The sequence below is a fragment of the Gadus macrocephalus genome, chromosome 12 (genome assembly GCF_031168955.1).
Source record: "Gadus macrocephalus chromosome 12, ASM3116895v1".
Taxonomy (NCBI): Eukaryota; Metazoa; Chordata; class Actinopteri; order Gadiformes; family Gadidae; genus Gadus; species Gadus macrocephalus.
Window position 1 is genome coordinate 21,425,399 of NC_082393.1, and position 23,484 is coordinate 21,448,882.

Consider the following 23,484-nt stretch of genomic DNA (forward strand, 5'->3'; position numbering starts at 1 on the left):
CTCCTAATACACTTTTTTATGTGCTGATACAATTGTATGCATGCTCATACATCACTATATATTTGCGTTAGTGGGCTTCTGAACGGGTTTGCTCAGCATAACCCTTTTTTTCCTTTGCTAAAGAGCCTGGATGGTTTCACCCATTTCCCAAGGGGAGATTCTCAGGCTTTGTGCCATCTGCTCTGAGCTAATGTTGCCTTGAGTAGGCTGTACAGTATGGGACCAGGCAAAAGTGTACATTCTGGATTGTCAAGGTGTTTTATTTATCCCATGCACAGGGTAAAAAAGGGTAATAAATTATGGCATAAATAGCAACAAGAATGGCCGAACCGAAAGAAAGTCGTTACAGAGACGGAGAATACGGACGAGTGAATAACATTCACATTTACATTTAGGGCATTTAGCAGACGCTTTTATCCAAAGCGACTTACGTCAGTTAATACACGCATTGACAGACCGACGGCAGAGTGAACCATGCAAGGCGTCAGCCAGCTCCTCGTTAGGGTTAAGTGTCTTGCTCAGGGACACATCAACACTCGGCTAGGAGGAGCTGGGGATCGAGCTGACCCACCGAATAAGTGTTCTAAATATAAAGTTTGCAGATGAACATGAGCATGGAATTTTGGTGACGTAAATCAACGGTCCATTGACCATGAGCGGCGCATATATCAGGGTGATCAATATGATCACTCTGATGAATGAAGCTGGTTGAGAAGCCTGATGGCCTGTGGGGAAAAAAAACGGATTGTGAGTCTGGTAGACTGTGCCCCATTAACACCTTCCAGACGGCCGAAACCTGAACAGTCCATAGCTTGGGTGGCTGTTGTAATTCCCCCCCCCCCCCCCCCCCTGCTTTCCTAAGGCATTTTGTGGTTTACAAACGTGTTCTGTCCATTGACGCGATAACCTCATTCACGTTTCGCCATAACCCAACGGCCTAAACGGTCCTTTCTAATTAGACCGTTGGAAGATCAACAACACGACTCCGTCTGTGCCCGGCGCCCAGGGTCTGTGCCCGGCGCCCAGGGTCTGTGCCCGGCGCCCAGGGTCTGTGAGCGGCAGCCGTTGGGCGCCACAGTGGGTGGGCGGAGCATAGGAGAGAGAGGGATGAAAGGAGGGAGTTAATGAGACAAGATGTATGGAGCTGAAACGATGCACGTACACAGTGAAGAAGAATGATTGAATCGCTACACGGTAAAAGTAGGGTTTCACCTCGTTCTGTTTTCACCGTCCTCCCTGCCAGAACCCGGTCCCTGACCCCAAACTCTTATTGAGGACATGTCCGCCCTGCCCTCGCCTCCCTTACCTGGCCAGAGCCCGGTATCTGACCCCCACTGTAGATTGATCAGGCAGTAAATACATTTTGCCTTCATCCTGTTTTCATCCCTCTCCCTGCCATACATCTGTCTCTATCCCCCCCCCCCCACTGCTCTTGATGAGAAGATCAAACAGTAGAGTTGGATTCACCTTCATCCTGTTGTCATCCTCAATCCCTGCCAGCCCTCCGTCTCTAACCCCCGACGGTTCTAAAGGATTTGATCAAGGGAGCAACTTAGGGGTTGGTATTGGCATCAAATGGCCTTCTTTCATCGTTGGTCTAACAGTCCTCACAGACTGCGGGGGATCTGGGACATCCTACCCAGGTATCACACCCCGCCAACATGGAGATGGAGTGGCTGGTTTGTGATTGGCCTTTCTGTATACCGGTAACTGTACGGTACGGTAACCCAAAAGGAAAGGGTTGCACCTTTTTTGTTTATTTAGATAGGTACTCGATAGCCCCGCCATTGTGATGTGTTTGGTTACAATCTATTTCGTGATCTATTAAACAAACACAATGGGAGAGGAGACGGAATGGGAGAGAGAGTAGCAGAGTGAAACGTGGAAGAGGGTCAACCATGTATTAGGATTACGCTGGTTGTTGGGCATCCTGCAGGAGCCCGTGAATAAAGGTTTGAATCTTGGCTCCATGGTCTGTTTGGGACAACAGACCCTGATTTGAATGATTCTTCTTAATTTAGGAGTTGAGAAGAGGACTACATCAAGAGCTCACTTCTTTGACAGATGGCTGCATGCCCTTTGTCACGTTCCAAAACATCTTTTGTTGGTTGCCACGCCAACTGTCCCCAATCTACTATATGGTCTCTGGCTCTGACCCAGTTCTGTTGTTTGCGGCCGTTGACACTGCTAGCTTAACAAACAACATTTACAAAGTGGGAATGCACCGAATAACAAACCGAGTGGGTTGTTCACAGTGCATGCATCTACAAGCATGTGTTCGCAACCTTTGCACTCTTGGCCTCGCGTAGTGGACGCTGTGTTGAAAGGCTAATCCTGGCATTTTGGCTCAGACCAAGTGACAGCATGTTGTTTTCATACACAAAGACATGCTTGCATTAATACACCCACTGCTGTGGATTTACTGAGGACTGGGTGATCAACTAGGTTTATGTTAGCCTGTTGGGTGTACCTAGCCTTGCTTCTAGCACCACTAGAAGTCAATCAAAGCTGCAATTGATGGTATGGAATGGATGCATGGATACCAAACGGTCCAATCGCAGGACTAGACTAGAACTACCCCGTCATTGTTGACTTTTCAAGCAATGGTAAAACAAAGGGACTCTTTTTGGCTTTTGTGCTGTTCAGTTTTAAGTGTGCAGGTGGACAGTGATCGATCAAACAATGTGAAGCCGGGATGTGGGTATCCTGGAAGGTATGACGCCTTCATCCATTTCGGACCAGACCAAAGGATGACTCAGCCATAGTCAATACGGTCCCCCCCCCCCCCTCCGATGACTGCTAGACATGGAAATGCATTGCTTAGACACACATAAATACGCATGCATGCATGCATGCATGCACGCAAGCCAAACGCACACACGCACGCAATCACCCCAGGACTGTTTGTGATGTGTTGTTGATGAGTCACCATGAGTCACATGTATTTGTTTGTTTGACATCTTTTTTTCTTTCTTTCTGTTCACCTGACTTAACTCTTTCTGTGGTGTCTCCTACCTCTCTCTTTGTGGTGTCCCCTATCTCTCTCTGTGGTGTCTCCTAGCTCTCTTTGTGGTGTCTCCTACCTCTCTCTTTGTGGTGTCTCCTACCTCTCTCTTTGTGGTGTCTCCTACCTCTCTCTTTGTGGTGTCTCCTACCTCTCTCTTTGTGGTGTCTCCTACCTCTCTCTTTGTGGTGTCTCCTACCTCTCTCTTGGTGGTGTCTCCTACCTCTCTCTTTGTGGTGTCCCCTATCTCTCTCTGTGGTGTCTCCTAGCTCTCTCTTTGTGGTGTCTCCTACCTCTCTCTGTGGTGTCTCCTACCTCTCTCTGAGGTGTCTCCTACCTCTCTTTGTGGTGTCTCCTACCTCTCTTTGTGGTGTCTCCTACCTCTCTTTGTGGTGTCTCCTACCTCTCTTTGTGGTGTCTCCTACCTCTCTTTGTGGTGTCTCCTACCTCTCTTTGTGGTGTCTCCTACCTCTCTTTGTGGTGTCTCCTACCTCTCTCTTTGTGGTGTCTCCTACCTCTCTCTCTGAGGTGTCTCCTACCTCTCTCTCTGAGGTGTCTCCTACCTCTCTCTTTGTGGTGTCTCCTACCTCTCTCTTTGTGGTGTCTCCTACCTCTCTCTCTGTGGTGTCTCCTTCCTCTCTCTTTGAGGTGTCTCCTACCCCTCTCTCTGAGGTGTCACCTACCTCAGGTGTCTCCTACCTCTCTTTGTGGTGTCTCCTACCTCTCTTTGTGGTGTCTCCTACCTCTCTCTTTGTGGTGTCTCCTACCTCTCTCTTTGTGGTGTCTCCTACCTCTCTCTTTGTGGTGTCTCCTACCTCTCTCTCTGAGGTGTCTCCTACCTCTCTCTTTGTGGTGTCTCCTACCTCTCTCTTTGTGGTGTCTCCTACCTCTCTATTTGTGGTGTCTCCTACCACTCTCTCTGTGGTGTCTCCTTCCTCTCTCTTTGAGGTGTCTCCTACCCCTCTCTCTGAGGTGTCACCTACCTCAGGTGTCTCCTACCTCTCTGAGGTGTCTCCTACTTTTCTCTGGGGTGTCTCCTACCTCTCTTTGAAGTCTCTCCTACCTCTCTGTGGTGTCTCCTACTTTTCTCTGGGGTGTCTCCTACCTCTCTTTGAAGTCTCTCCTACCTCTCCGGGGTGTCTCCTACTCTTCTCTGGGGTGTCTCCCACCTCTCTCTGGCTCTTCTAACCTAGTCTCAACATTAACATTCTTAAAGCCAGCCAATCTCACACATCTGTGTGTGTGCGTGTTGGTGTACGTTTGGTGGCAAAATATGTCAGTGTTCTGTTCTGTGACATCGTTGATGTCTGTTTCACCATTAGAATTTGCAAAGGGCAACCTGTGCTGGCTCTGTATAAACCAAGCCATTAAGAGAAATTGCTGCTTTTGTTTCCCTCATTAGCTGTTCTTGGTGGAAAACAACATCCGGCCACACCATTAATCCTTTGGGGTTGTGTGCAGTTCCCATTTTAAAGTTACATGTATCAATGACTCCAAGTCAGGTTGGTCTTAAGCTCTCTACTCACTCAGTATGCACAACAGCAAACGCTGTCTATTCACTGTGTCGAGTGTTCTGGTCTGATATGGCTGGCAGACTAAAAACGTGTGTGTGTGTGTTAGAGTGCCACTCCACCAGTGATCCCCATCCCCCTCTCAGAGCTCCTTCGGAAACAGCATCTGCTGCTCCTGTCCCAAACGGGAGCCCAGGATAAATGGTGCAGCGTTGAGTGGCAGGCCCCTGCTTGTTTGTGTTGTGTTGTATAATCTTCAACTCCATGCCTCGGATTTGCTCTGTGTTCCTATCCCTGAAACTGAGCAATGTCTCTTTTTTACCAGAAGTAGATTACGTTGAGGAAATGACAACTTTAGGCGGTACATTTAGCACCTCAATTAAATTGTAAGTGAGCAGTAGTAAAAATATATTTACATAGAATAATGTAGAACAATAATTTATTTTGATGACACACACACACACACACACACACACACACACACACACACACACACACACACACACACACACACACACACACACACACACACACACACACACACACACACACACACACACACACAGTATTTGTTGGCAAGATAAAAGCTGAGCGACTAGTGCTCTCATGGGTCACTACAGTGTACCCAGAGGCACAGTGAATTCTCTAACCATAGCATTACCTCTCACGTGACTTCCATATTGTGTTGGCTTCAACATCTGCCTGCCGATTCCATGGTGGTGCATATGGAGTCTAATAGTAGTCAACTATTTTCAGTTATTTTGGGGTTTTCTTAGGGAGCCTCCTTTTGTTGGCATTTGTCATGGTGCCTATGATTTACATTTCTAGAAAAAGTGTTGAAGAGCTAGCGAACCCAAAATCTATGCCATTTCATTTTATCATTGCTAATGAAATAAGTCCCCAATTTCGAGAAAAAAGGATGTAAAATCCATTGTTTTTGCCATTCTCCCCAAAACACTATGTAACCACTCTGTTCCACTTTGCTGCATGTGCTGGTGGCGTTCATTTTGTCACTTCAGAGTTTTTTCCGAGGCACACTGACGTCACGGCCAAGTGGTACCTTTGGACGTGACGGGCACTGTCCAGGCAGCGGATGACTGCTGCGTACGAGAGAAAGTTGAGCTTTTCTGTGTTTAGCTCCGGATCCTGTTTATATCTCCAGATCCTGTGTTTAGCTCCGGATCCTGTTTATATCTCCAGATCCTGTGTTTAGCTCCGGATCCTGTGTTTAACTCCAGATCCAGTTTTTTAGCTCTGGATCCGGTGTTAAGCTTCGGGTTCTATGTTCTGCTTCAGGTCTTGTGTTTAACTACAGATCCTGTGTTAAGCTCCAAAACCTGTATTAATCTCCATATCCTGTGGCTTTCCCTGCAATTACATTAGTGTCATCACGAGACGCCGCTAACAACGTTGGCACTTCCTCTGGGATCCCCCCTAACGGAAGACCTCTGTTTCAGCTTTTTGCACATTGTGCTCGTAGTTTTGTGTTAGACGAAAATAAAGCCTCACTTGAGTATGTATTTGTATAATATTGCTTTCACAAGACATGAAGCCCTGAGTGTGTTTAGAAAACTCTACAAACATAAATCATGAAGTAGGTCTCGGCGTTTGGGTGCAGGGAGTGCGTGTTGCTGCATCAATGAGAGTACTTCAGGATGAGGCCCCCGTGTCTTCCTACGGAGCGATGGGCCATTTCGCCATGCTGATGCACAATCGAGAGTGGAAATGTAAATCATCATACATTCAGAAAACGTGCCGTCTCGGCCATTGTTTCTTATTCATGAGCTGAGCGGGCGGTGTTGTATTTAGCGAGGCAGCATCAGGTTGCCGATCTGTGGCTGTATGTCCGTGTTTTCTGAGCGAAGAAACAGGCCAAGAGATGAAGGAATGACGATATGAGAGACTGGATAATCACACTGAACATGGAGGATTGCAACTGGAATTTTATGTAACATTATGTTTGATTTAATATGTTGTCAATTTATTTTTAATGATGAGGTTCAAATTGATCTGTAGGTTTATTAAACAAATGTGAAGGAAGGGAGTAGAAATACACTTCCATCATTTTTTTTTACTTTAAGGCTTTTCAACCTCTGTTTTCCTGGCAATGGGTCTGAACCACGCATGTACATGCAGGGTGCCGTAGCCTCTACTCAAGCCCCCCCATTACTGACCGTCTTTGGCTCTACCCAGACTTCCTATCACTCAAATTGAAGATCTGGCGCCTCGCTAAATGGCCTCCTGTTGTTTACTCTGTTGTCAAGGATGCAAAGGTTATTTTTGTACGTTGCCGGTTTATATTTTGACAGTTCTCTGAAGGACGATCAGATTATTAAAACATTATGTCTGGACAAAATCGAATACTTTGATCCAAAGTTGTCCGTGAACCGATTTAGCTCTGACATGGAGCCAATTTGCCTTCACGCTGCGTGTAGTCACTCAATAACACACAGAAAAACACAGCCTGTAACTCGCTGACCGGTCCTTGTTCCCTGATCCTCATTTACACACACAAGATCTATACTTTGTGTTGGTCACGGTCACCCTCACACACAGGCACTCAGCCCCACCTCTCTCCTTTGTTTGCTCCTCAGGATTGAAAAAACGTACCAGGAAGGCCTTCGGAATGCGGAAGAAAGAGAAGGACAACGACTCAACGTGAGTCTTGTCTTCCTCGTCTGCCCTGGCAGTTCACCAATACCAAGGCTTCACTGCTGTAGAGGCGGATGCATGTATTATGCAGCAAATATATATGTTTTCACTGGTAATTTATGCATAGGTGATATACTATGATCTATTTGGTCAACTTTTCCAGACATGATCTCTTTAACCCCTTACCTGCAAAACATTTCCCCATTCTCTGTAATGTTCATAGAATCTAGTATTTCTTTGTCCTAGCCCTCCGTCCGCCACAGTGTGATAGTGGTATAATCTCAGTCTGCGTATTATGTTTATTTAATGTTGCTCACTCCCCCTTAATTTCTTTTTTTTTTGTTTTACACAGGGGGTCCCCAGAAAGAGAAGGGGGTGTAAGTAACTTCAACTCCTCATCACCACCTGAACGGCAATCAATGTCAATGGCTGCAATCACTTGTTCAGTGATTGCAGCATGTTTAGAACTGTCTATATATATTCTGTGTTCACCAATGACATAATGATGTTGGCCGTCTTTCGTTTGAATGACATTCTACTGTGCTTTCCATCATCGTGTTCATCCAGTTGACCAGCCAGGAGCCCCCAGAGTCTGACTTGGTACTGAACTCTAATTAGAAACCCTTTTAGGATAGACTAATGTCCCTAGGTCAATTTAGCATAATAAAGGCTGTGTAAGAAAATCCTATGTGACAGTTTTGTTTCATGGGATATTCAAGACAAGCATAAACGTGATAATGGTAGATGAAGGTAGCATTAGTTACATGCAGTAATTTATAGATATATTGAATCACAGTAGTGATAGTCTCATCACTCATCTGTAACTGCAGTATTTGGGCTTCAATACTTACCCCTCCAAAAGAGGGAAGTGCTGTTGTTTCATTTATCAGTTAGGTAATGGCTGGCATCTTGTTCTGAAGCCTAACTGAAATTGTTAAAATCATTAGATCATCAAACAACTTAAGTAGTAGATTGTTTAATGATGTGAAATTCATAGTTCCCTCAAAGCCACATTCTCATCATACTGTTGACTAGACTCTGTTGTTTTGTTATAGCAGCCCTCAAGAGAAACACTGTTTGGTGTGGTTGTAATTGTACTGTCTTATTAGTCCCAGAAGAAGTCCAACGGCTCTGCCAACGGCTTCAGTGGAGAGATCGACTGGGAAAGATATGTAAGTAAAATCCTATGGTGATTCTTTGTGGGCTTTTACCTCATTAGCACTGACATATACAATTAAGATTGGTCTGGAGAAACTTTTGTAACTTGTCTAAATAACAAGACCTGGCCTCCAAAAAAATTTAATATTATTTTGTTCAAGATGGATGACATCTCTTTCCTGTCAAAGTTGAATCTTGAGTTTTTCACACACTTTGAAAAGACTTGGATCAGGTCAACGTTACAAAGATACACAAACAAAACAAACACTAGCACTGTGAAGACTAATGTGTTTGGCTGTGTGTTGCAGAACTCTCCGGAGGTGGACGAAGAGGGCTACAGCTTGAGGCCCGACGAAGAGGAAGAAGCAGCAGATATCCTAATGGCATCTATCTGGATGTGTTCTATGTGTCCTGCATGGCATGTCATTGGCAGGTCACTTGAGCCCCATGTAATGCATCCTTCTAACATGCCCCACAGCCCCACTAAACGCTGGGTGCTTCATTTAGAATTGAACTCAACGTGTTTAATATATTATATTTCAAGGCTAGTCTGAACTATCAGAGGGGCATTTCTGCTACCATCATGACCATCTGCTAGCTCAAGTCAGTGCGTCCATTGACAAAGCAATTGAGATTATAAATAAAGATAGCCCTTCATGCATTTCTTCTCCGTGAAAAATCAAAATCCAATCTAGAACATAGAGCACCATTTTGGGTCCGTATTAATTGTACACTTATATCCCCGGACTTGAACAGTGAGTCACAGGGAAGAGGTTAAAAGTGCATTTATTTCCCCTGAATCTGGAGCTCGGCTAGAATCAATACATGGTTATCCCAGACCGCCAGCCAGTATTGAGTGAAAGTGATGCTTTATAGTGCCCAGGCCAACTGTTTGTTATGAGGGGGATGATGGTTTGCTCCCTGGAATTACTTGATGGACAGACTTACAGCATCAAGTACTGGACAGGCATTGATGGACACACACACACACACACACACACACACACACACACACACACACACACACACACACACACACACACACACACACACACACACACACACACACACACACTATTTGAGAATTTAGCCATAACTACAACATTAAGCTCAGCACTTAATTTAAAAGGGCGATAAAGGTGTTATGCTATTCTTTAGGTAGTAGTACTTGTGCACCATTTTTTTTCCAATTTGAAAGGTAAAAGAGATAGCAGCAATAGTGCATTCATTAGCTTGGCTGGCTTACAACCATTTCACCTTTATATCCATCACAATGCCTTGGGCAGTCTCCAACCAGATTACCACTTTCGGTCCTTAACGTTTCCCTTTCCACCTGCCCCCAAAGTCAAGACCCATTTCTTCTCCTCCGATGAGTCCGAGGAAGACGAGGACCACCGCAAGAAGTTCAAGATCAAGATCAAGCCCTTGCCGTCTGACTGCCCCGTGGCGATGCCCTCTGTAGACCAACTCAAGGCCTCCATCTGCAACATAGCCTTGTCCCCATCACCTATGGTGAGTAGCCCCTACCGCTGCTGCTGGGGACACGGCTTTTACAGGAGACCCTCCATTGTGGATGTGTGGAGTTGATATGTGAATCTTATGTTGTATGTGTGCTGTGTATTGTGTTGATATTTGGGCATGTACACACATTATCTATGCTGCTTTTCAATGGTTGATTCTGCAAATGATCGACAAGAGTCAGGCGACTGGTTATGCCGCTTATGTCAGTGCTGTAATATTAAGGACATAGTAAGTCATATTCTGCCGTGCTATGGAAAGTTTTGAAAGCGTAACGCTCACAATGTGCCCTTGGTTTCAGCTCTTACGTAATGTCATAAGCATGAATTAGGATGGACTTATTTGTCACTCAGTTGTAGATGGTAACAAAAGGATCTGATCAAATGAAATTCCTTTTGAGTTGGATCCCATTGTGAAATATGAATGCGTTTCCATTTAATGAGGGTAAGTCAAGCTAATTTCTCATGGCTTTGCTACTCGTGCGGCACTATGGGTGACCTCGCTGCAGTCCCATTTAATTCAGCATGCTGCAACACTAAGAAAGCCGCCCACTGCATCAAAAACCATCTGGCAACGTATCTCCACAAGCATACAAATTTATAGGTCGATGTGCTCAATAATAATTAAACACGCCATCGGATTTTCCCCAAGCATGTGTAAAAGCAACGAGATCGTAGGAAAGTTGTTTTAACTCCACCACCAAAGAGGCAAGGGCGGCTTGAGTGTCAGCCCTGCTCTGAATAATTAACGTTGGAAAGTAGGCATGGTGAACCGGGGCTGTTTATGGGCTGCACACAGTGTCTGTGGTCATTTAAGCTGTGCTCCTCCATAATTTAGTCATTCAGTCTCTGAACCTGCTAACTTGAGAATGATACAACCTCAAGTGCCTTCATTAAATGAAAAACCTGCAATTTTTTTTTTTTTTTTTGATTTAGTTCCGTCGCAGAACTTGATCCTTAGCCGTGTTGTCATAGTTTGATTGATTTGGATTGTGAAGAGCATCTTCTTCACAGTATTTCACGTTTCCATCGACAGCTTTGTTTGAATTTCCTTCAATTGGGTCACTTTAGTGATGCTTTTAGACTGCCCAAGTAGCTGTCCATTCCAAACATTCTGAGCCAAACCGGAAAAAAACGTTCCCGCTCGCATGTAGTAGTTTGTCTTGTTGTCCCTTTGCTGCTTCGCCAAAAAAACAAATGTTTGGCAAAAATATGCCATGGTAAACCTGCAGCCAAGGACTTGTTATTCTTCCCCGAGCCCCTCCTCCAGGTTCACTTTGCCTTTTATATAGAGCTATCAAGTACCCCTTGTAGCTGCACACACAGCTGGATCGCTCGCCGGCACATTGTATGCTTTTCCCAGGTCACCTTGGCTACCGAGTGGTCATAAAGCAGCCTACCGAGAACAGTGTCAGTAACCCAGGGTTAACCTCCCCCGGGAAGCACCACAAACGGCAACCCTTTTTCTCACTGGGTTGCTGGTTGCTGGGCCTCTCTTTGTTTTGTCCTAACATGTTGTTTGAATGAGGACCTCTCATTTAAGGGTTTATCATTGAAGTGTATTGGTTTTCCTATTCTAGTCATTGGAAGACCGCAGTGGTGTGCTGCTGTACACATACAAACATATTTGACGTAGATAATGTGCATACTAATCACATACTAATGTGACGTATTGGAGCTAAAGACCTTTGTCGCACATGGCTTATTCTGCATGATTAATTCATGGGTGTGTATGTGAGCTTTTGTATGTGTGTTGTGTCTGTTTGTGCGTGTGTGCTTATAGAACTTAACGGTTTTAAATCTATTTTCCCGAGATCACTTTTGGGGCACTATATAATTCCAAGATATTATTTATATCTTATTATATATAACTATAATGTTACATATGCAACATGTATTGCCAAATGTAAGACACATTCTGTTCTCTAATGCATTTTCTTCCCTTATCTCTTTGCTACCTGGAATGATGTTGACCTCTGTAGAGGAGTCCGGTAAGCATTTTCCTTGCACGTTTGTTTGCACTTATTATGCATCCTTGTTTGTGTTTTGCTTGTGTTTTTGTTTTGTTGTTTTGTTGTTGTGTTTGCTTGAAATACACAGACCAAATGTATCAAACAGTCTTTTCTTATGTACAAGTTGTGCATGCTACTATTAGTCCTATTCATGACTGATTTGACCATGCTGACCTCATTGCAAGTAGAACTTGATGCCCATCATCAAGTCCTACTTCTAGATTTACTCTGCGCACACTCAGTGTGTCAGTGTGTGTTGGGCGTGAGTGCTATGTTAGGCTTTAGTGTCGAGAGTCTCAACCTCCGCTTTAATGATTTTGGGCTACTGAGATTCCAGATTAGACCCAATAGTTACAGGGACTGCAGGGCTTTACAATTACTGATGTGAGATATACAGTAGTTCTCTAGTCTCTATTCTTTGTCTTGTTCATGGGTGTGTTATTTTGCTTATTGAAGTTGATGATAAAATATAAAATAATGGCTGATTCCTTCAGGATTTTTATAAAATGTAACTAAAACCACACATTTGTTAATGTAACAATATTATGATTTCTGTATTTGCTGAACATGGATGTCCAGCAGCCTTATTGGAACTGCATGATTAGTACTGAACTGGATCAAATTTCTTTCATTTTGTAAACAACCATGCATTGGCATGTCCAGTAAATATACATCCAATCAGATTAATCCTTTCCCCAAATTCTGCCCCCTTGTTACATCATGGCCATGACACATGGCTGACTGCATAAATGGCACAAGTACAGAAGGGCTGGGTGGAAGATGTACGAAAGGGGTGAGATTAATTGAGAACCAGCAGAATGTTCGAAAAGAAGATAGGAAACATTACATAAATGAATAGTATAATAGTTTAAATAAATATATAAATAAATATATATGAACAACCATATATTATAGGAAAAAACTAAAGACATGCACCGAGTAATAGACATATCTAATTACTGGGTGATTAGATATGTACCTGAAATCTGTAATCCTGCAAGTGAGGCAGTTGAAGGAGGACATAAACAGCAGGATTATGGTTAAAACAATACAAATACGACTCATAATCTTTGAACCGAGTAATGGTTACACCATCTGCACCCACAAACCCACTAGCACCTGTCTTAATAAGGCTGGACTTCAGAGGTCCTCTCCATGTTCCTCCTCCTCCTCCTCCTCCTCCTCCTCCTCCTCCTCCTCCTCCTCCTCCTCCTCCTCCTCCTCCTCCTCCTCCTCACCAGAAGCATACATTGTATCTTGACTGATTTGTCACTCTCTGACCAGGTATCTCTTCTCTCTTCCTTTTTGCTGGTCACAGAGACGTAGCCCGGTAAGTGTTGATTTTCTCTCCTTCAATTCTCCAGGGGGTTTCTTGAGGGTTAATTTATCAATGTTTTTCCAAACCCTTTGTTTGCTTTATATCTTGTTTGAGGAAAGGTCAGTTACGTTGGGCGATTGGGCAAAAGTGTTCCCTCCTACACAATAAAGGAAACATACGTGGGGAGCATTCTGCACCGTTGAGATCTTAATGTTAAGCGCAAACTGTTGCAATTTCTTGCATCGCCTTCCCAGGTCAGCAGTAAGTAGTCTAACGTGTATACCCAAGGTCTGATCCTAGTAGGCCTTATGCCAGCCACCTGAGTAGTGTTCTGAATAATAAATCTAAACCTTTGACGGCTGGACCCTTTCAACGTGCTCCCTATAGTCACTTCTGTACGCGTCTCTGTCCGTCTTCTTTATCTGAAGCCTGCTATGTATTTATGCCGCTTCTCTCTATGTGTGTGGTCACGTGGAAAGCTTGCTTTTCACCTATGGCCCTTATGCAGGGTGGTTGATGGCACCTCCTGGTGATTGGTTTCCTCGCTGACAACGCAATCCCTCCTCCTTATCTTGTCCAGCTATCAGTGCTGCTGAAGCATCTCTCTCTCCCCATCCCCCTGTCCCTCTCTCCCTCTCTGGCTGTCGTTTTCTCGCTCTGTCCTATTTCTGTGATGCTTTAGAACTTGATGCTTTAAAAGGATATCACTTGTGACATCAGCCCACGACCGAATCTCTCTCATTCTTCTCCGTCTCCTGCCTGCTCTTCTCAGCTCACAGATGGCTCGATATGCACTCGATACAGAGCTTGTGTTGTTTGTTTGTGCTGTTGTCATTCATGTAGCATTGTTAATATGTAATGAGGGAAAGTGAAAGTGCTCCATCAATAGTGTGCTTTTTATCTTGAGGTACATGACTAGACGGGCGATCATATCCTTGTCTGTAAATGGCAATTATTACTACTGCTGCGCTTTATCCAGACAGAACCGAATCCTCCTGTGTGCGCTGTAGTCTTGCCTCCCCCTGTGGAAATGGTTGCTAAGCAGATAGTTCCTTTTGTCTCATCTGATTAAGTCATCCTGAGGCAAGAGCTCATCTCCTGACCTTGGCGGCTGGACAATGTGCACCATCGAGCTTTACAAACGCAGTCAACTTTCCTGTTAATTATGTTGATAGCTTGTTTTGCCCTGTAGGATGCATTCTCTTTATTTCTGTTTTTTTTTGTCTTTGCATTGTAGCTCAGATATCATCGCACTTTTATCTGATTCCTCAGCCTATAAAGAATAATTATTTTGGCTATTCTCTTTACCTTATTACAGGGTGTGTTGCAGCGGAACACCTCAGGTAAGTGTCCTTGCAGACATAGTCCTGTACTTGTCACGACTGCGATTAACAATAGCATGCAGTGTTAACTGGTGTGATTCCAGGTGAGGAGATCCCAAGGCCGAGACGTCCCGTACCCATTGTACCCGCTGTACCCGCTGTGCCTGCTGTGGCCCCCACGCCAGCCCCTGTCCCCCAGCCCCCAAGGTAGCCATTGTCCGGCTGGTCCTCAATTATTATTTTTTTTAATTAAAACTACAATTACTATTTGATGAATATTTAATTTGCCTATTATTGCCATCCTACAAGGCAACTTGAATTAGTATGTTTATTTAAAAGGTTATGAGGATTGTATTCAATAGTGTATTTAGGTAAGGACGTTGGATAAAATCTCTCCCTATTTAATATGGTTATTCATGTTCTTAGCTGACTCTCATTGACTTGGAACTAAGATGGAGGTTAACTCTTCTTTCTCCCAGCAGCCAGCAGACACAAGTACTAGAAGATGCCACAGCGCTATTCGGGCCTCCACTTGATTCAGCCTTCGGGGAACAGAAAACTGAAGGTGAGTCTCTTCATTTCTGTTCCTTTTACTTCCATGTGTGGGTTCACAGGTTTCTTTTTCACGTGGTTTTCCACTGCGGATATTTTAACCAGTTTGGACAGTTTGGACAGGAGCATGTAGCAATACGATCTGGAAAACGCGGTTGTTTTATGCAAAACTGTATTTTTTTCATGTCTCTCTATCCTCAGTATTTCTTTTTATGCCTTCCTTTTAAGCTAACATGAGAACTATTGTTTGCATAAATTAAGAAAATATTCTCAAGCTTTGCCAAATATTTTTCTCTAGTGGTCTTTTTAACCACATACAATCTGTTGTTTTATGATTCTCTGTGGATTTGGTCCTTAGTCATGCACCAAATCCAGCAGGATTTAGCCAGGTAGCCTTGTCGAGAGCTATGTTATGTAACCACCTTCTGAAGCATGACTAATGTGAACACAGTTGCACTCTCTTTTTATACTTTTATTCAGAGAGAACATTATTTTTTCTCTTGTGTCATTGATACTTGTTAAAAGGTCTGTCTTCAGCTAATGTTCATAGAAGCTAATGATATACATCTTGGAGTTAGTTAAGTCAATTAGAAAATAACAGAAAATGATGCCAATTGTCCTCCACTGCAGTCTGTCAAAGTTCAGTATTTACTGTCTTTGGAGTCCGCAAGTCCCCCATACCGCCCCCAAAACAGACTCAACCTTTCAAGGTGCAGGGTGTCAAATTGAGGTGGCCACTAGCGATGAAGTCGCAGATTGCCACAACCGAATCGTGTTCTCAATGTGCAAAATGCAAAGTAAGCTGGTGACTTAACACTAACATGGCCCCTATGTCCCTCTGGCCCCCTGGATGAAGTGGTTCTGTTTGAGTCAGATATGTGGGGGGCTCCTCTGTCAGAACCTCTGACGAGACCCTTCCCTACAGGAAGTAAGTTAAGCTGCATCAACCCCCCCTTGCAACCGCTCCACTCGGAATGACTGCACAGAACCATCCACCCCCCCCCCCCCATCTGACCTTCACAGTGCACTTTTCAACCCCTCCATTTCATTAGCCATCAGAACAATGGTTTGGTACGGTGTCATCTCTAACTGTTCATTTCAGGGCATCCAGTGACTGGACTCCTACCCTTGGCCTCAACACACCATCACCCTTGCATTTGGCATGCTTATAAACATACCGTGGTGCTTGGTGTCTTCCACGCATGGGTTATTGTCTTTGATCAAACATTCATTAAAGTGTCCGTTTTGTAAAGGTTTCACCTAGAAATTTGAAATGAGGACCAGTGCAAGTACTTGCTAAGCAGCTGCGTAGCCACAGCTTCAGCTGGGTGACACTATGCATGGGTGCTGAGATGGAACAGCCAAGCTAACGATGCCCCACTGTATCCTTGCAGCACCACCTCCACTTCCCCCCAAGAATGTCCCAACTTCCCCACCTACGACCGGGCCTCCCTCACCATTCGGTACTGGTAAGATACCATCTTATCTCCATGAACATGTTTGGTACACTCTCCTGGAAATTTGATCCAAGTACCTTTCTATTTTTTTTTTGTCCGCTGCAGAAGTGCCAAGCGAAGCCGAGGACTCCATCGCCAAGCCCTCTTTCGCGGACTTGGACAACATCTTTGGGCCTGAGGAGGGCTCCTCTGCTATCGGGGATGACACCGGCGACCAGTGGGTCTGCTTCAGTGATAAATCCCCAGCGAGACCAGCTCTTACGCAGGACCCTACACCTCCACCACCCTCCTCCCCACCACCTCTTTCCGAAGACAAAGCCCCTACCCCACCAGCCTCCCCTCCTCTTCCAGAAGACCCAGTATCTGCTCCACAGACCTCCCCTCCTCCTGAAGACCCAGCGCCACCTCCCCCCGCCTCCCCTCCTCCCCTAGACCCATCACCTCCTCCGCCGACCGCAACAACGCCCCCAGCGGAAGCGGCGCCATCTCTGCTTGCGGCAGCGTCTCCACCACCCCCGGCGGAGCAGCCACCTCCCTCCCCCCCAGCCCCGACACGAGAAGAGCCCTGGCCCCCCCTGCCATGCTCTCCCCCCCCGTCAGAGGCCCCCGACTCCGTCTCCTCCCCCCCTGCAGACCCAGCTCCCTCCTCACCCTCCCCTCCACCTCCCGCCCCCCGAGAACCCACTCCTCCCCCGGCCACGTCGCCTCATCCCCCCGCTGCGCCGGCCCCTCTGCTGCCCTCGCCCCCGGCCTCTTGCCCCCCCCAAGCCTCCGATGCTCCCCGGGTGCCTGCTCCCGCCCCTCCCCCCGCGGCAGAGGCACCGGTGTGCTCCGTCCCGCCGCCACCCCCCTCTCCGCCGGGGGGACATCAACAGCCCCAGAGCCCGGAGGCCGCGGCCCCCGAGGTGGCGCGGGACAAACAAGGACCGATTTCACCCAAAGATCACGGCGGTGCCGGCCAGGGAAGCCGGAGTACGCCTCCCCCGCCTCCCCCGCCGACGTACCGCGCGGTGGTCTCTTCACCAGGCCCCGCCTCCGGGGCCACGGGTACGGCCAGCGGTGAGTGACTCCGCCTCCTGCATTTGCAGATTGTTGTCAGGCGCTCTTCCTGCCAGGATTCTTTCTGCTCGTGCTCCTGTGTGGTATTTTTGTACATTACCCAGAATGACTTTTGCCACCCCCTTCTCTCTCTGGTGAGCGGTAAAACATTCTGGTTTTCTGGATGTAGGATGCTAATAGCATCCTACTTCCAGGATGCTACTGGATGTTTTCTTGCAGTATCCCTCTTCGGAATATTGCAAAAAAGGTGGTTTGTTGTGATTCTAAGACAGAACCCCTGTGGTTCTGGGGTTAGATAATATCATGCCTTAGATGCTACAGCAAGTCCAACACTTGTTGTCATTCATGTGGTGCCTACTGTAACGATGTCACTGAACTTCAGGTCCTCTTGAGTTTGATCCTAATTCGAAGGTGAAATACCACACATTTATTGTGTTTTTAATTTATTTTTTCTTTTAGTATTGGAGTTGGCTCAATTCAGGAGGTTTGCAATACTGCCAAGAGAACTGGAACAAGAATGTCAAACGAATCTATGTCATTTTGGAGTAGCATTTTGGCAGAGCAAGATAGGCAGAGACTCTTCCTAGATATTCAGTTCCCCCTGTAATCTACGGAGACACAACATTGTGTTGAACCAAACTAAAGGTCACTCCATGAAGACGATACAGAGAGAGCCAAGCTAGTACACTGAGCCACTCTGCTGACACGGCAGCTGATCCCAGCTCGCATCAGAGCAGGAATTCTTACTCTGCCGACGGGAGCCGCTATGGGAAAACTGTCAGCTTGATAAAAACTGAACCCTTGATGGTGTTAATATTCCACGCTGTCTTTCTGAATGAAGGACTGACTTTCCACACACAGGAGCAACTTGTCTATTGTACTGATGGGGGGGAATGTGCTTTAAGTGACTTGTTGTAGTGTTTGCCAAATGGTATTAGGGGAGATGAAGTCAGTGAATATACGCGTCAATAATTAACATGGTTTTTGGTTTAAAGGGGACCTATTATGCTTTTTCGACTTTTATGACCTATAAACGTTGTTATAATGATTGATAGTCATGTTTAACCATACTAAAGTGTCAAATAATGACGTACATGCATTTCGACGTATTCCCTGCTGACAGTCTGGGGTGGCTGTGCAGAGCGCTAAACACTCGGGACAACATTTGCGATTCACTTTCCGGGAAATCATCTACGTAGATGCACTCCTGCCGCGCCCCCATATGCCTGGTCAAATCTGCCCGCGCGCGCGCTTCAAGGAAGGTAACCAATCACAACAGAGTTGGGCATGCAGGAGGGGGGCGAGGGGGCGGAGAAGGACGAAACCGAGCGTTGACAGAGAATGCTGAAAGCGCCCAGATGAGAGGAAGAGTTTCCCTAAAATCTACATTGTTTTTTGTGTATGGTTAATCATGACTATCAATCATTATAACAACGTTTACAGGTCATAAAAGTCGACAAAAGCATAATAGGTCCCCTTTAAGATATGCATGTCCAGTCTAAAGAAATGACATGCTTTAGAAAAGCTTCTCGTTTATACATTTTGTATTGTTCTGTGTTTTAATCATGTCCTTTGATAAAAAAAAATCATTCCTAGGCTCCTCCTCTCCGGTCAGGCCCTCAACCCCGTCGTCTGTCAGCCCAAGCCCCCCTCCACCTCCTCCCCGGCCCCCATCGCGACCTAAACTCCCCCCAGGGAAGCCCACCGCTGCCGGGGATGTGGTGAGTCTGAGACGCAAGCGGCCTCACTCCAACGACTCCAAAGATGGCCCACACCCTTCTAAACACGAGCAACAATACACGCAGTAATGTTCCTTCCATTGCTCCCCCTCTCGATCCAGGGTCGGCTGTCCAGCGCCCCCGTGCACTCGGCCAGCCCCCCGCCCATCGCCCCCCTGGCGCGGGCCGAGAGCACCTCGTCCATCTCCTCCAACAACTCCCTGAGCACCGCCACCACACCCACTGTCGGTAAAGAGCTCTCCGTGTCCGTGTCAGGTGTGTGTGCACCTGCCCCCCACCCCACCCGCCTCCATTTGCCTTCCCCGCTCCCGGTTTCATTTGGTTCTCATTTGATTTGATTTGATTTCATTGATCGAGCTTCGCGCTGTGCAATCTTGGATCTTGCTGCTATTCGCAAAGCTTTTTTCGTTGTTGTTGAAACAATACAAGAGACAGTTTAATTAGATGATTGCGATTGCAGAGTTAAAGGAAAGCGTTTTTTTTACAATTACTGACCATGCATATAAAACATGGAAATCCAGCTGGCTTTATTTATTTTTAGTAGGATTTTCTTTTTTTGCAGGATATTAAATGGCCACTGTTCGTCCTGTCACTTCAGTTACATGTACAGTGAGGGTACCCTAGATTGGTGTGGCTTAGTCACTGCAGATTAATCATCTGCAGCCTTCCTCTGCACCGGACATTCCATAAAAGGAGATCCTGAGTCTTCGGTTTGGCTACAGAACTGTGTTGTTGAAGTTGCAGAGACACTTCCAGCATGTGAAACTGGAATAAACTATTTCACACACCAAACGTGTGAATTGGTAAAGCAAAGGGGAGTCTAGTTCTGTAGGGTGCCGTCAACCTATGAAGCAACAGCCCTCTTCAAGCTCTGCAATAGCTTTAAGCAATTTAAGATCTTTCAATGTCAATGTATTGCTTGTTTGGAGGTTTTCTTTCCATATTTATGATTTAAGTCTTGGTTTTACTTTTTGTAACCTTTTTTCGTTTCATCAGTTTCTTCTTTATTCTTTTCTTCTGTCTGACATTCTTTATTATATTTTACCCCTTTGTCCATGTGCTGTCCTGTCTGTTGTTTCTCTCGGGCTCTATCAGAAGAGGATGCTTATGTAGACAAGCTACCAACGTTTGAGAGACACTTTGATTCATTGGCAGGTATAGTAACTGTGCACCCTGCTTGGTGGTGAGAGTGGTGGGGTTTCAAAGTTGTGTTTGTTTTGATGTTTTTGGTTCAGTTAGACATTTTGCTAATGCATTTTACTCAGAATGCATCGGCGGTATAATAGCGCAGGTTATTATTCAGTGGTTTCTGTACTTTTCCCTGTCATTGTCTTCATTTGTACATTCAAACATGTTGAACCTAATGTTTGAAGACTTCTTCTTATTGCTGGTCTAAGGGGCATCGGATACATATGGATTTCTCTATCATTAATTTCTCTAATATATATTTTTACTGGGCTCCATCATTGTTAAAGCTTTAGGCATTCATCAACACAAATTTTTATGTTTCCATTAAAGTGGGACACCTTAATTGATCAAGGTGAACTCTGAAGGGAACACATCTTGTGTTTTATTTGCAATGGGGCCATTTACACACTCGTATCTCCCTGAGTATATCTCTTTCTCTAATCTTTACTCTGTCTCCGAGACATACCACAGTCTTGTCTTTCATCCTGCTATATGTCTCCTTTATTTTTTAAAAAACAAAAGGACGTGACTGGATTGTATAAATAACAAAATGTTTGAGTTTTCTCATCTACCCAACCAGACAGTCTTTGTCCTCTCTCTCGCTCTCTCTCTCTCTCGACCTCCAACCCCCCCCCCCACACACACACACACGTTGCATCTGTAATGGTCTTGCCCGCGTTACCATGGCAATATCTTGTCTCCCGGTTCTCGCCGACAGACCTTGTGTGTTCTTTTCAACGCAGCTCAGCGCCAGCTTTCAGGGTTTCATAATGCACCTTTAAACCTGGAGATCCCTACAAGGTCTTCCATATGTTCCGTCTGTCTTTGCTCTCTCTCTCTGTCTCTCTCTCTCTCCGTCTCTCTCTCTCTCTCTCTCTCTCTCTCTCTCTTGCTCTGTGTCGCTCTCTCTGTGTCCCTCTTTCTCCGTCTCTCTTTCTCTCTCTCTCTCTCTCTCTGTCTCTGTCTCTGTCTCTCGTCTCTCGTCTCTCTCTCTCTTTCTCTGTCTCTCTCTCTCTCTCCTGTCGTTGTACGAGACCCCAGTGCTGCTCCTGGCGGCAGCCGTTTGAAGCCTGGCATGTGAATGAAGCTGTGGAGTGGCCACGGCTTTTTGCTATTCATGCCTCCACTCGAGGAGAGCAGGGCCGCCTCGGGTTCAAGCCAAGTCTCTTGTGTCGACGTGGGCCCCCATCCACGGGGCCACCTCCATCCCCCCCCCTGCTCATCTCCACACCCACTCAACCTCTTGACACCCGCCCCCAGCACCTGCACCTCAAACCGCTCGCTCAAACCCCCTGTCCTCGTCTCCACACCTGGCCACCTTCTCCCTTCCCCTCATCGGGGGGCCTCCCATTGATATGTCCTCCATCTTGACAGTGTTGCCTTTAGCTAGCACTAAGTGATTTTGCTAGTCACACTAGCTGTAGCATAGCAGGTACAAAGGTACGTAGCATAGGCTCGCCGCTAGTGTGTGTCTCGTTCATGCAAACGTGAGAGTCCAAATTCACTGCGTGCAAAATGTCCATGTGAGGACCCCATTGTCTGTTATGTAAGAAGGTTAAATTATAGTAATGCTCGTTGTAGCGCGTCACAACGTTCTTCTTTGTCTTCTCCGCCTTCCATTCCAATCTCAACAGTGACCTCTACAGGCTGACGACACAACTGCACTGCCTTATACATAAGGAGGTCAGCTTATGTTAGGCTGAGAATAATAGACCATGGTCAATTGGATGTATATTTTATGTTATATGATGTATATTATAATAAGTATAAAATACGTTTTATATATTTATGTCTACACACTAATATGAAGAAAGCATACTTTTTATTTTACATAGCAAGATCCATTGGATCTTTAGGATGGTTTTGTATTAAAAACATTTGCATTGAGAAGGACAAATCCTTTCTTCTAGCCCGTCATCACCCTCAACCTGGCATCTCCATAAGACTCCAGCCTAGACACCTTTGAGTCCATCATCAAGAAACAACATTTAGTTCCACATTCTCTGTCTGTCTCTCCGTCTCAGTCTCCTCACTGTCTCTGTTTCTGTTTCTGTCTCTGTCATAGTCTCTCTCTCTCTCTCTCTCTCTGTCTCTCTCTCTGTCTGTATCCCTCTGTCTATTTCTCTCACATACTGCCACTACCATACCGTACGACTCACCTCCGCCGTGACATGAGACAGATGTGCCATGTGAGACTCAACACTACTCTCCTTTTCTCTCCCCTCCCTCTCATCCCTCCACCACTTTCCTTGCTCCCTTCTTTTTTTTTTTTACCACCCACCCTCCTCACCCACCTCTACGATCCTCCAACCCCACCCCACCTCTCCTTGACTCACTCCTGCCCCCCCCCCCCCCCCCCCCCCTTACTCCCCCTTCCCAACACAGAGAATGACCAGCCGTCCCTGGTATGGTTTGACAGAGGGAAGTTTTATTTAACATTTGAAGGTAAGTTGTCCTCCAATGTGCCGGGGCCATCTTGAGAATCATATGTGCAAGCTGCCCACCACGGCCCTGCCTCCTCCTCTGTTCTCCTTCCTGCCCTCCCCTTTCATTTCTCCTTCTTTGCATCCCGCCATCGTTCACCTATCATCTCTATGCCCTTGCTGAGAACCACTTTCACCAGTCGGCCGTGCAATGGCCTAGCCTCTCTATTTCTTTCTCTTTCTCTCTCTCAAAATCTTCTTCCAGCATCTCTTGGTATCTTGTCATTCTGATCTCATCTGCGGTGGCTGTCCCTCATACCACTGGAAACTCTTCATTCTTCATGTTTCCTACTAACATTCAGGTGGTTTACCTTAAGACTGTTTCTCCCTGACTTTGGCTTTGATCTGTGGCACTTTGACTGGCTGTGCTGGGGTCAGCACGGCTCTAACAGCACGCTCTGGAATATGCATGGAGCTCTCTTTGGCCTTGTTATCTCTCTCTGTCTCTCTTCTTCTTCTTCTTCTTCTTCTTCTTCTGGCTGCCTTTGCATTCACGGTCAGCCTGATGCGTA

General features: G+C 45.9%; 1 protein-coding gene across 1 annotated transcript in view; it reads left to right on the forward strand.

Moving 5' to 3' along the window:
• The window catches only part of sgip1a (SH3GL interacting endocytic adaptor 1a), a 45,039-nt gene extending 21,555 nt beyond the window's left edge, over positions 1–23,484 (forward strand). Inside the window, exons 4-21 of the mRNA XM_060066439.1 lie at positions 7,110–7,173; positions 7,520–7,544; positions 7,735–7,767; positions 8,277–8,339; positions 8,634–8,697; positions 9,659–9,837; positions 11,825–11,833; positions 13,173–13,184; positions 14,491–14,515; positions 14,599–14,701; positions 14,974–15,059; positions 15,903–15,974; positions 16,441–16,515; positions 16,609–17,562; positions 19,159–19,283; positions 19,403–19,556; positions 20,397–20,456; positions 22,875–23,484. Of these exons, the coding sequence (XP_059922422.1) occupies positions 7,110–7,173; positions 7,520–7,544; positions 7,735–7,767; positions 8,277–8,339; positions 8,634–8,697; positions 9,659–9,837; positions 11,825–11,833; positions 13,173–13,184; positions 14,491–14,515; positions 14,599–14,701; positions 14,974–15,059; positions 15,903–15,974; positions 16,441–16,515; positions 16,609–17,562; positions 19,159–19,283; positions 19,403–19,556; positions 20,397–20,456; positions 22,875–22,969 (2,198 nt within the window). The 3' untranslated portion in view covers positions 22,970–23,484. The remainder of the gene's footprint in view (positions 1–7,109; positions 7,174–7,519; positions 7,545–7,734; positions 7,768–8,276; positions 8,340–8,633; positions 8,698–9,658; positions 9,838–11,824; positions 11,834–13,172; positions 13,185–14,490; positions 14,516–14,598; positions 14,702–14,973; positions 15,060–15,902; positions 15,975–16,440; positions 16,516–16,608; positions 17,563–19,158; positions 19,284–19,402; positions 19,557–20,396; positions 20,457–22,874) is intronic.